This window comes from Sciurus carolinensis, chromosome 7 (genome assembly GCF_902686445.1).
Source record: "Sciurus carolinensis chromosome 7, mSciCar1.2, whole genome shotgun sequence".
Lineage (NCBI taxonomy): Eukaryota > Metazoa > Chordata > Mammalia > Rodentia > Sciuridae > Sciurus > Sciurus carolinensis.
Window position 1 is genome coordinate 26913472 of NC_062219.1, and position 14392 is coordinate 26927863.

At 34.8% G+C, this 14392-nt stretch overlaps 1 protein-coding gene across 1 annotated transcript in view; it reads right to left on the bottom strand.

The window, feature by feature from the left end:
- The window catches only part of Arfgef3 (ARFGEF family member 3), a 160768-nt gene that overhangs the window by 27783 nt on the left and 118593 nt on the right, over positions 1–14392 (bottom strand). Inside the window, exon 23 of the mRNA XM_047557835.1 lies at positions 934–1078. Within this exon, the coding sequence (XP_047413791.1) occupies positions 934–1078 (145 nt within the window). The remainder of the gene's footprint in view (positions 1–933; positions 1079–14392) is intronic.

The following is a 14392-nucleotide window of genomic DNA, read 5'->3' on the forward strand; positions in this document are numbered from 1 at the left end:
GAGGAATGCAGGGCTACATAACATACAGGTCTGTAGAGCAGTGGGACACTCCTGCATGGTATATGTGAATTCATCCATATCTGTGCAGAAGAGTTCACATAGAAGGTCCAAGACTGCTAACCTCAAAAAGCCTGCTTGCTCTCAGCTGGTATCTAGGAACTCAGTTCTCCAAATATTCCCAGGCAACAATCAACTCATAAGGTGGTTCATGATACCTAGACCAAGTGAACAATGTGGTTTGTGCTATTTTCCTTTGTCTGGAGTTGCTAGGCAGAGAATTCCTGCCTGACAGTTCCAGCTAGGTCTCTAACTGACATCCATGGGCAGAAACATCACAAATATGTTGCTGTATTTTCACTGCTGGGGACAGAGTGAGCTGTGGGACCTCTCAAGGGATCACAAGAGCATAAGGAAGCCCACTCGTGCATTCCTCCAGATTCTACCTGTGTCTTTGTCCCCTATAACCTGGCTGTGTTCTTACCACACTACCATAATACACCTGAACTACACAACAAGTCTTAGCATAACTGTGTTAACTTCCATGAGTTGTTTTGGTGTCTGAAAATCTGGAATGCTGTGAAATGCTAAAAATGTTTCAGATTTGGGGGCATTTCGTTTCCAATTTTCAGATGCTCCCAACCTTTAACATTTTTCTCTTTGACTTTAGGAAGAAAATCTACACAGCAATGTACAATGAACCATCAGAAACCGTTCAGCCTTCTGTCCACTTGTCAGCAAGAGTAGGGCCTGATGAGGGGCAGGGCTGTTGGCCTGCTGGTGGGACTCAGACCCTAGGTCCTTGCTACACATCATTTCCTACTGATAAAACATGGCAGAATGTCTGTCTTCCCTCCTGTTCAATTTATTTTGCTATCATGAAATGTGACATACAGAAAGAAACCTCAGCGGCAAGAACCGCCGGCATGCTCTTACCCATGGAATAGTCACCGACCAGGTACTCTTTCACCTCAGACTTGTCCCCACTGTGTACTGTTTCCAGTGCACTGAACAAGGGCCTCCACCCCGACTGGATCTGCGTGGAGCACACTTCCACCAACTCGCCGATGGACGTGACCACCTGGCATGGGTAAAGGAGGTGGCACTTAACAGAGGCACAAGAATTTCTGGGAAGGGTAATGTCCTCCTCTACCCCCTATTTCCAAGTTAGTTTTAAGGAAAGAGAAAAACCAGCTGACAGACAGGCTCACTCAAGAATCTCCTATGTGGCCACAGTGTATAAATCTGCCTTTCACTAGTAACTAATGGTGCTGAGCAAATTTTCACATGATTATGAGGCCATTCATCAATAGTTTGCTGCTTTTTAACTTGGGCATGTGTCTTCTCCTTATTGTCTTTTATTATTGAATTGTGAGTGCTCTTTATATACCGTGGATTTAGGTCCATACTGAGATACATAATTTGCAAATATTTGTCACAACCTTGGACTTGTCTTTTTATCTTTTAATGGTCTCTTTTAAAGAACAAAAGGTTTTAAATTTGATGAAGTCTAACTTATCAGTTTTTCTTTTTATGGGTCATGCTGTCAGTATTTCTAAGAAATTGTTCCCTAATCCAAGTTCTCAGTAATGCCTACTATGCTTTCTTCTAGAAATACTTAGTTTTTGCTCTTATATAAAAGTAATGACCAATTTTTAAGGGTTTTTTTTTTTTTGTATGTATGGGGATGATAAGAGAAAAGAGTCTGAGTTCATTTTTCTTATGTATGTTCAAGCACCATTTTCTGGAAATAATTTTCTCTTTGACTAAATGGGTTATTTGGAATCTTGATTTTTTTGATTTCTAAACATTTGGACATTTTCTAATTTTTAAAAATTTTGAATTTAATTCCAAATGACTGGAAAACATACTTGATAAGTTGTCAATTCTATCAAATGAATTGAGACATTTTATGATCTAACAGATCATCTATCATGATAAGTTCCACGTGCACTTGAAAAGAATGTGTACTCTTTTGTTGGACAGAGAATTCTAGGTCTCAGTTTGGCCAGGCTGGTTAATAGTGTTCATTTTCTATATCCTAATTTTCTGTCTATCAATTACTAATAGAGGAGTGTTACAATGTCTCACTATAATTCTATTTTTTTACTATGGTAAAATACACATAATGTAAATTTACTATTTAACCATTGTACAAAGTTCATAAAGTTCTAAGGCATTAAGTACTATCATGAAACTATCACCGTCATCTATCCTCAGAATATGTTCATCTTTCCAAACTAGAACTCTGTGCCCATTACATAGTAACCCTCCATTCCACTCCCTTCCTTATAATTCTTACATTTTCCATATCTTCTTTGAATCCTGTTTTTGCTTCACATACTTTAAGGCTTTATTGTTTGGTACATATACATTTTTATTGATATGTCCTCCTTCATATTTATGAAATGTCTGTTTCTCGTAATATTTCTTCTATTAATGTCTTTTTTTGCCTGATATTAACACAGTCATCTCGACTCTCATGGTTCCAGTCTGCATCACTTACCATTTTCAATCCTTTTCCTATCAACCTATTTGTGCCTTTAAATCTAAAAGAAGACTGAATACTTCAGTAGCTTGCTGTTTTATCCAGTCTTTCTGCCTTTGGATTGAAGTTTAGTTAATATACATTTTTAACCTCTTTAATGAGTTATAAACCACATCTCATAAATTCCACCTATTTAAAGTCATACAATTCAAAGTTTTTAAAGAATATTTACAAAGCTGTATAACCTTCACCACAATCTAATAATAGAACATGTATTTTTATTTTTATTATTAGTTATACATGACAGTACAATGTATTTTGACATATCATACATACACAGAGTATAACTTTCCATTCTTGTGGTTGTACATGATGTAGAGTTTCACTGGTGGTGTTTTCACGTATGAACATGCAAAAGTTATGTCTGATTCATTCTACTGTCTTTCCCATTCACAAACCCCTTTCTTCCCCCCTAATTTGATGAACCTCCACTCCTCCCCCCACATTGTGAGTCAGCATCTGCATATCAGAGAGAACATTTGGCCTTTGGTTTTTTGGGATTGACTTATTTCACTTAGCACGATAGTCTCCAGATCCATCCATTTACTGGCAAATGCCATAATTTCATTCTTATTTATGGGTGAGTTATATTCTGTTGTGTATAGGTACCACACTTTATTTATCCATTCATCTATTGAAGGGCACTGAGGTTTGTTCCATAGTTTATCTATTGTGAATTGAGTTGCCATGAACATTGATATAGCTGCATATCTATAGTATGCTGATTTTAAGGCCTTTGGGTATAAACTGAGGAGTGGGATAACTGGGTCAAAAGGTGGGTCCATTTCAAGTTTTCTGAGGAATCTCTATACTGCTTTCCAGAATGACTGCACCAATTTGCAACTCCACCAGCAATGTAAAAGTGTGCCTTTTTCCCTACATCCATGACAACATCTATTATTGTTTGTGTTCTTAATAATAGCCATTCTAATTGGAGTAAGATGAAACCTTAGAGTTGTTTTAATTTGCATTTCTCTAATTACTAGAGATGTTGAACATATTTTCATGTTTTTTGACCATTCAGATTTTTTTTTTCTGTGAAGTGTCTGTTCAGTTCTTTATTGATTGAGTTATTTGTTTTTTTGGTGTTCAGTTTTTTGAGTTAACTACATATCCTGGAGATTAATACTCTATTTGAGGTGCAGGTGGCAAAGATTTTCTCTCATTCTGTAGGCTTTCTATTCATGTTCTTGATTGTTTACTTTGTTGTGGAGAAGCTTTTTAGTTTGATATAATCCTATTTATTGATTCTTGATTTTACTTTTTGCACTTTAGGAGTCTTGTTGAGGAAGTCAGTTCCTAAGCTGACATGATGGACAGTTGGACCTACTTTTTATTCTAGCAGGCACAGGCTTTTTGGTCTAATGCCTAAGTCTTTGATCTACTTTGAGATCAGTTTTGTGCAGGATGAGAGATAGGAATAAAATTTCTACTATATATGGGTTTTCAGTTTTCCCAGCACCATTTGTTAAAGAGGCTATCTTTTCTCTATTGTCTGCTTTTGACACCTTTGTCTAGTATGAGATAACTGTGTTTATGTGGGTATATCTCTGTGTATTCTATTTTGTACCATTGGTCTTCATGTCTGTTTTGGTACCAATACCATGCTATTTTGGTGACTATAGTTCTGTAGTATAATTTAAGGTCTGGTATTCTGATATCTCTTGCTTCACTTTTCTTGCTAAGGATTGCTCTGGCTATTCTGGGCCTCTTATTTTTCCAAATGAATTTCATAACTGCCTTTTCTATTTCTATGAAGAATTTCATTGGAACCTTAATAGGAATGGCATTAAATCTGTAAGTATACAGATTTAATAACTATACAGATTTTGGTAGTATGGCCATTTTGACAATATTAATTTTGCCTATCCAAGAACACGGGAGATCTTTCCATTTTCTAAGGTCTTTTCAATCTCTTTCTTTAGTGTTCTGTAGTTTTCATTGTAGAGGTCTTTCACCTCTTTGTTATATTGATTTCCAAATATTTTATTTTCCTTGAGACTATTGTGAATGGGATAGTTTTCCTAATTTCTCTTTCAGTTGATTTATCACTGATATATAGGAATGCAATTGATTTTATGGGTATTAATTTTATATTCTGCTACTTTGCTGAATTTATTTTTGAGTTCTAGAAGTTTTCTGGTGGAATTTTTTGGGCCTTCTAAATATAGAATCATGTTGTCAGCAAATAAGGATAGTTTGAGTTATTCTTTTCCTATTTGTATCCATTTTATTTATTTTTCTTCTAATTGCTCTGGCTAGAATTTCTAGGATTTTGTTGAATAAAAGTGGTGAAAGAGGGCATCCCTGTCTTGTTAAAATTTTTGAGGAAATGCTTTCAATATTTCTCCATTTAGAATGATGTTGGCCTTAGGTTTAACATATGTAACTTTTATAATTTTGAGGTATGTTCCCACTGTCCCTAGTTTTTCTAGAGTTTTGAACATGAATGGATGCTGGATTTTGTCAAAGGCTTTTTTTTCTACATCTATTGAGATAATCATGTATTTTTGTCTTTAAGTCTATTGATACGATGAATTACATTTATTGATTTCTGATATTGAGCCAAGCTTGCATCCCTGGGCTGAACCCATTGATTATGGCACACTATCTTTTTAATGTGTTTTTGTATGCTGTTTGCCAGAATTTTATTAAGAATTTTGGCATCTATGTTCATCAGGGATATTGGTCTGAAATTGTTTTTCCTTTATGTATCTTTGTCTGGTTTTGATATCAGGGTGATACTAGCCTCATAGAATGAGTTTGGAAGGGTTCCCTCCTTTTCGGTTGATGGAATAATTTGAGGAGGATTGGTATTAGTTCTTCTTTGAAGGTCTAATAGAACTCAGCTGGAATCTGTCTGGTCCTGGACTTTTTTTGTTGGTAGGTTTTTGATGGTGTCTTTAATTTTACTGCTTGAAATTGATGTGTTTAAATTTTATATGTCCTCTGGATTAAATTTGGGTAGGTCATATTTCTCTAGAAATTTATTGATGTCTTCAAGATTTTTTATTTTATTAGACTATAAAAAGTTTCAAAATAGGTTCTGAGTATTATATTTCAGTAGTGTCTATTGTGATATTTCCTTTTTCATTATGAATTTCAGTAATTTGAGTTTTCCCTCTTTCTCTTTGCTAGCTGGGCTAAGGATTTATCAATTTTATTGATTTTTTCAAAGAACCAACTTTTTGTTTTGTCAATTTTTTGGATCATTTCTTTTGTTTCAATTTCACTGTTTTCAGCTCAGATTTTAATTATTTCCTGTCTTCTGCTTTTGGTGTTGATTTGATCTTCTTTTTTTAGGGCTTTGAGAGGTAATTTTGGGTCATTTATTCATTGACTTTCTATTCTTTTAATGGATGAGCTCAATGCAATGAACTTTCCTCTTAGCTCTCCCTTCATAGTGTCCCAGAGATTGATATGTTGTATCACTATTGTCATTTGCCTCTAAGTAGTTTATTTCATTCTTGATTTCTTCTGTTATCCATTCATCATTCAATAGCTATTATTTAGTCTCCAGGTGTTAGAGTAGGCTTCTATTTTTCATTCTATCATTTCTAATTTCATTCAATTATGATCTGATAGGATACAAGGTATTATTTCCATTTTTTTTAACTTACTAAGAGTTGCTTTATGGCACAGGATATGGTCTATTTTAGAGAAGGATCTGTGTGCTGCTGAGAAGAAAGTATATTCACTCATTGGTGGATGAAAAATTCTATATATGTCTGTTAATTCTAAATTATTGATTTTATTATTTAGTTCTATAGTTTCTTTGTTTAGTTTTTAGAAGATCTATCCAGTAGTGAGAGAGATGTGTTAAAAAGTTACCCAGTATTATTGTGTTGTGGTGTATTTGATTCTTGAAATTGAGAAGGGTTTGTTTGATGTACATAGATTCTCCATTGTTTGGGGGCATAAATACTTATGATTGCTATGTCTTGTTGATGCTTAATTTCCTTAAGCAGTATGACATTTCCTTCTTTGTCCCTTCTGATTAGCTTTGGCTTGAAGTCCACTTTACCTGATAAGAGGATAGAAAAACCCTGCTTGTTTATGAGATCCATGTGAATGATATATTTTTTCCCTCCTTTTACCTTCAGTCTGTGAATATCTTTGCCTATGAGGTGAATCTCCTGGAAATAGCATATTGTTGGGTCTTGTTTTTTAATCCAATCTGCCAGTCTATGTCTTTTGATTGGAGAGGTTAGGCCATTTATATTCAATGTTATTATTGAAATGATTTTTATTCCCTGACATTTTGATTTATTTCTGGTTTTTAATTTGAATTAGCTTCTCCATTGATTCACTGTTCTTTTTGCTAATTTTCACTTTCATTTTTCATTTCTTCTTCATGAAATATCTTATGTTTTGTAGTACAGGCTTTCTAGTTGTGAATTCTCTTAACTTTTGTTTATCATAGAAAGTTTTTATTTCATCATATATTCTGAAGCTTAATTTTTCTGGGTATTGTATTCTTGGCTGGCATCCATTTTCTTTCAGAGCTTGGAATATATATATTATTCCACAACTTCCTAGCTTTGAGGGTGTGGGTTGAGAGACCAGCTGAGATCTGGATTGGTTTTCCTCCAAATGTTACCTGTCATTTTTCTGTGGCAGCCTTTAATATCTATCCTTATTTTGTATGTTAGGCATTTTCATAATAATGAGCCTTGGTGTGGGTCTGTTGTAATTCTGTATATTATGTATCTTAGGCATTTTCATAAAAATGTGCCTTGGTGTGGGTCTGTTGTAATTCTGCATATTTGTGGTCCTGTAAGCCTCTCGTATTTGATTTTCTATTTCATTCTTTAGGTTTGGGAAAATTTGTTATTATTTCATTGAAAAGATTGTGCATTCCTTTTATTTGTATCACTGAGTCTTCACCTATACCGATAGATCTTAAGTTTGGTCTTTTAAGGTTATCCCATATTTCTTGGAAGTTCTGTTCATGGTCTCTTAACATCTTTTCTCTACAGTCAACTTCATTTTCAAGATTATATATTTTGTCTTCATTGCCTGAAACTGTCTTCCAAGCAATCTGGTCTGTTGGTGATCCTTTCAATTTGGTTTATTGATTCCTTCATTTTGAGGATTTTTGCTTTTTTTTTTTTTTTTTTTTTTCAGAATCTCTATCTCTTTATTGAAGTGATCTTTCACTTCCTTTATTTTCTCTCTGATTTTACTCCTTTACTGTCCTTCACTTTATAGATCAGTTTAACCATGTACATTTTAAAATCCTCTGACATTTCTTCCAATGTGGTATTGATGGATTCTCTTCTTGGAGTATCTTGGTTTGTTTGGGATGATTTATTGCCTTGTTTTTCATGTTGTTTGTGTGTCTACCCATCTAACAGGTTGGATCTGAGGCAGTAGAGTTTCTAACCTGTGAACTTACAGTGTCACTGAATGTTTCCACTACCTCACTTGCTGAGAAGCTGCCTATCTGCTTTCTTGGAGCAGCCAACAAAGTGACCTCCTCTATTCCACTATCTTGAAAAAAGTCTGTACAAGATTTCTACGAATATTTGTTTTCATTCCTCTTGAGGACATATTGTTGGAGGAATTAGACTGTTTCTCAAATGAGTTACATGTTTTACATTTCTATCAGTAGTACATAAGGGTTCCATTTTTTCTGCATGTTCACTAAAGTTGCCATCATCTTCCTTTTAGATTGTAGTCATCCCAGCAGGTGTGAAGTAGTGTCTCATTATGGGCTTGATTTGCACTTCTCTAATGACTAATGATGCTGGGCATATTTTTTTGCGAGTGTGCACTTCATGCTATTATTGGTATGGTTCTATTTACAAATGACATTTTGCTATTTGTTTTCATATGAATCCTTTTGTTCCTATGTTCCTCCTTTATTTCCTTATTTTGTGTTAAACACACTTTTGAATATCACTTAATTTCCTCTGTTTATTTGTTGGTACTGAGGATTAAACCCAGATTCTTGTGCATGCCAAACACATACTCTACCACTGAACTACACTCCCAGTTTTGCTTGGTTTTTGTCTATTTTTTATTGTATGTGTGACATTTTGATTGTTATATGTATCACATTATACTTTAAGTTAATACTGACTTAATTTTGGCAAAAAATAGCAAATATGTTTGTACACATCTCTGCTTCCTCTCCCTTTCTGCTAATTTTATTCATATGAAATTTTTATATTTAATCAGTTTAACAATATAATGCCAGAGTTATTGCTTTATACATTATGTATTTTAAAATAAAACATGAGAAGCACACAATTTTTAAATATCTACCCACATATGTATCCTTTCTCCTTATAGAATAGAGTTCCTACCATGTGCAATTTCCTTTCTGCATGAACTTTAGTTTCCTGTAGGATAGATATGATGACAAGAAATTCAATTTTTGTTTATCTAAGACTGTTTTTAACTGAGCCTTCATTTTTGAAGGATAATTTCTTTAGTTAGTCACTGAATTATTCATTGATAGTTTTTTCTTTTTTCTTTCTTTTTTTTTTTTTTTTTTTACTTTTGGTTCATTAAATGCCATTACATTGTCTTCTAGCCCTTCATTCTTTCTGAGAACTCAGCAATTAATTCTAGTGTTGTTCTTCTATAGTAATGAGTTATCTTTCCCTTGCAACTTTCAAAGTTTTGTCACTGTATTTGAGCAGTTTGAGCATCATGGTCTATTGTGGATGTCTTTGTGTTGAGCCTAATTGGAATTCCATTTTTTTCTCTAAATATAGTACTCCAATCCTTTGTCTTTCTCCTCTCTGTTTGGCACTGTCATTACACACGTGCTTGTCTGCTTGATGTCTCATATGCCTTCAAGGTTTTATTTCTAGTCAAACTTATTCCTCTGATCTTCAAGATGGATGATTCCTATTAATCTCTATTTTTGAGTTCATTGATTCTTTTTCTTTTTTTCCTTTTTTCAATTTGTTCTTTTTAGTTATACATGACAGTAAAATGTATTTTGACATATCATACATACATGGACTATAACTTCCCATTCTTGTGCTTATACATGATATGGAGTTACAAAGTTGTGTATTCATATGTGAACATAGGAAAGTATGTCTGATTCATTCTACTGTCTTTCCCACCCCCATGCCTCTTACCTTCTCCTCATTCCCTCGGTCCAATTTGGTGAACCTCCACTCCCCCATTCCCCCCATTGTGAGTCAGCATCCACATATCAGAGAGAACATTCAGTCTTTGTTTTTTGGAGATTGGCTTATTTCACTTAGCATGATAGTCTCCAGATCCAGGCATTTACCAGCAAAGGCCATAATTTCATTCTTCTATTATGGTTGGATAATATTCCATTGTGTATGTGTACTTTTTTTTTTTTTTTCTTTTTGGCTATGGCAAATCCTTCTGGTAAGCCCATCTAGCAAAATTTTCATTTCAGGTATTGTCCTTCTCTTCTCTATAGTTTGCATTTTCACAATTTCCATTTCTCTATTTGAGTCCCTATTTTTGAGTCCTTGAAATAATATTTTCTTTTAATTTCCTGAGCATATGTATAGAAGCTGTTTGGAGTCTCTGTCTCCCACACCTAACCGTGGGATCACTCTAAGTCAGTTTCTATTTACTGTTTTCCCACATTTGCACCACTCTTTCCTGTTTCTTTGCATGTCTCATTTACCACCTTGTCTGAAAACTAGACCTTTTAGATAATATATCTAACAATACTGGGTTCTGATTTACTTTGGGGGCATCTATTTTAAACTAATTAACTTGGAACTGCATATTGGAATATGTTTTCTCCCATGGTATGAGGTGTTGATGTCTCTGCTCTGTTTTTAGTTTTAATTTTTATTTTTCTTTAGTCTGGCTTGCTAGTGTTCATCCCTGTGTCTATGCAGCTTAGTGGTCAGCTGATGATGTGGGCAGAGACTGTGATCAAACCTGGGCCTGTAAGGCCTCCACTCTGTGCCAATCCATCTATGTGTGTAGGTTGGGGAGAATATATTTGATGTTCAGCCAGATCCTAAGTCTCCCTGTTTTTTACTTTCTGATGGAATCTTAAGCTTAATCTTTCATATGCCCATGTTTCAGTCAGCCAGGTGAGGAGCTTATCTAGTCCATGAATCTCTGGTTTCCAGGATCTTATGTTTCACCCACCCTCTTTAATTTTAAACTGATATATAAAAATAGTGCATATGGGGTATCATGTGATATTTTGATGTATATGTATACACTGTATAATGTTTAAATCAGGTTAAATATATTTGTCTCTTCAAATTTATCTCCTTTTGGTGATGTTCAATATTCTTTTTTCTAACTTTTTGAAATATATAGTACATTATGGTTATCTATAATCATCCTACTGTGCAATTGTATATCAGAACTTCTTTTATTTTTTAAAATTAGATCTTTTAGATATATATATGACAGTAGAGTGTATTTGGACATATTATACATACATGGAGTATAATTTAGGAACCCATTCTTGTGGTTGTACACAATGTGGAGTTTCACTGGTTGTGTATTCATATATGAACATAGGAAAAAGTTATGTCAAATTCATTCTACTATCTTTCATATTCCCATCCCTTTCCCTTCCCTTTATTCCCCTTTTTCTAATGCAAAGAACTTCTGTTCTTCTCTCCTCATTACCCCTTACTGTGTGTTAGTATCTGCATATCAGAGAGAACATTTGGCCTTTGGATTTTTGGGATTGGTTTATTTCACTTAGATTGATAGCCTACAGTTCAATCCCTTTACTGGCAAATGTCATAATTTCATTCTTCTTTATTGTCTAGTTTGAGGTAACTGTATTTATGTGGGCTTATCTCTGTGTATTCTATTCTGTTTCATTGGTGTTCATGTCTGTTTTATTGCTAATACCATGCCATTTTTGTGACTATAGCTCTGTAGTATAATTTAAGGTATGGTATTGAGATGCCTCCTGTTCATTTTTCCTGCTAAAGATTGTTTTGGCTATTCTGGGCCTCTTTTTTTTCCAAATGAATTTCATGACTGCCTTTTCTATTTCTATGAAGAATGTCATTGGAATTTTAATAGGAATTGTATTAAATCTGTATAGTGCTTTTGGCAGTATGGCCATTTGACAATATTAATTTTGCCTATCCAAGAATATGGGAGATCTTTCCATCTTCTAAGGTTTTCTTCAGTTTCTTTATTTAGGCATACCAGAACTTCTTACTCCTATTTATAACTTAATCCCTTGATTGGCCTCTCTCTACCTCTCACTTTTCCCTACCCTCTCGAGCCTCTAGTAACCACCATTCTACTCTGAACTTCTATGAGATCAATGTTTACCTCCCATATTCCACATACTGGTGAGATTATATGGTACTTGTCTTTCTGTACCTGGCTTATTTCACTTAACATGATCTCCAGTTTCATCTGTGTTGTGGCAAATAACAGATCATTTTCTTATGGCTGAATAGTATTCCATTAGATATGTGCCTGTTTCCTATTCATTCATTGATGAACACTTAGGTTGTTTTGATTTCTTGGTTATTGTTACAAAATTTACTGCTAAAATTGACACTTGAGTGAAGATGTCCCTTCCACATGCTGAGTTCGTTTCCTTTGAATATGTACCCAGTAGTAGGATTACTGGTTTATAATATTTGTATTTTTAATTTTTTGAGGCACTGCCATGCTGTTTTTCTTAATGTCTACTAATTTACATTCCCACCAATAGCTGTAGAAGTGTTCCCTTTTCCTCACATCTTTGCTTGCATTTACTTTTAGTCTTTTGGATAATAGCCTTTAAAAAAATAGAGTAAGGTACTATCTCATTGTGGTTTGGATTTTCATTTCCTTGAAGATCATCAGTGATGCTGAACTTTCTTTAATATATCCATTGGGCATTCATGCCACCATTTGAATAATGTCTATTTAGGTCTACTGCCCATTTTTAAATTAGATTGTTTCTATGCTGTTGAGTTTTTGAGTCCTCTGTATATTCTGGATATTAACCCCTTGTCAAATGTATGGTTTGCAATATTTTCTCCCATTCTGGAGGTCATCTCTTCACTCTTTTTCCACATTACTTTTTTATTGGTTCACGGCTTACCTCAGACTAGCTATTGGCAGGACTCCCTGGTTCATTTCCTAATAAATCCATTACTTTTTGTTGACAAGTCAATGGTTGTTTTCCCTCTCTTCCAAACCCAGCCAGTCTCTGTAGTAGAAAAGCTGATTGTCACATTTAGCCCCACATTGGTTCAACTACTCTTCTTACCAACAGAGCTTGAGAGCAAAAGTGATGGGTGCAGTCTCTGGCAAGGACACAGACCCCCCCCCCCTACTGATTGTAATTGAAGTTCTAGCATGAACTATTTTTAAGAACAAATACTACTCCATTTACTGTCTATCATGGATCAGAATTCAGAATCCTTAAATGAGCATCTGACAGTTTTGTCCTATTTCGTGCTTCCTTTTTTTTTTTTTTTTTTTGGTGGACAGGATTTACTAACCACTTCATACCACCATAGCTAATGCTCCTCCTGTTCTTAATCTTTCTGAACACATTTAAACATAGTTATTTAAAGCCCCTTTGATAACTCAGATATCTGGGTCCCTATGTGTATATCTATTTTTATTGTTTTTGCTTTCTATGACATGGTATTTCCTAATGAGCCTGATTTTTATTTTAAATGCAGATGTTACACCTGCAAATCAAGAAATAGTCTAAAGGTCAGAGTAATGGTGGTGTCTCTCAACCAGGTGCTTGTTCTTATGGTAGGCACTTAGAAATCTCACATCACCTCCATCTCAAGTCAATGACTGGGATCACTTGAAGTATGGATTACTTTTGGTCATGACTAATTTACTTAAGGCTCAGTCTTCTTCCTACAATACCTCTTTCTCTTCAGAAGTTACCAGAATGGCACATCCTAGACTCAACTTTGCTTAGCTTCTCTGTCTTTCAGTTTTCTTTTTCAGTTTACTTTTAGGAAAAGCAGCTTCAAATACCAGGCATACCATTCTAGGTTTTCTTTTTCTCCCAAATCACTGTTTTGTACTCTGATGTCTTCAAGTGACTGAAAAAATAATTTTTTAAATCCAACTTTTTCTAGTTGTTTCTCTTTTGGAAAGTTGATGTGAATGGCTTAGTTCATTATTAGAATCTCTCAACCTGCTTGTTAGGTGTCAATTCAGATTTTCATTCATTTCTCTTCTTAAACTTACATATGGATTTGGTACTCTGTGTGGACGATACCAATATTTCAATTCAGTTCTTTTTTAGCTCTGATGGTGTCATCTGCTGCTTTGGCAGTCCTAACTACTGCTTTCTTTTCCTGTGTGTTTGGTGATTTTTTTTTTTTAAATAGCATGAGCTCACGTATCTTGAAACTTTATTTGTGGAATTCTTCCATGGCTGAGTTGACATGAGTTCCTGCAGGGGGATTCTGTTGCTTCTGTGTGGTTCCTGTGTGAAGCTTCTCAGATTCCTATACTATTTCATACACAGATCCTAGGAAAAGGCCAGCTTGTAATTTTCAATCCTAGAGAACTATTTACTTATTTTTAAAAATCTCTATTAAGAGCCCATGTTAGTGACAGGTTGAAAGTATGCTCAGGGAGGGTGGCACTTGGGCTTGTTTCTACTTCAACCTTGGCCTGAGCCAACACCAGCTTATAAGGTTTGTAGTGAGGATTTTCTTCTGTCCCTGAGCCCTCAAAAATATGATATGCAGAACTACTGCTTCACCTGATGGCAGATCCCTTCTGGAAAAATCAGCTGCAGGGCTCTGCTTCCTTGGTTGGCTTCCTACTGTCACTTAATTTAGGGTGTTTTAATATTTCTTTTTAAAAAATGTTTTTATTGGTGCATTACAATTATATATAATCCTGGGATTCACCGTGACATGTTCATATGTG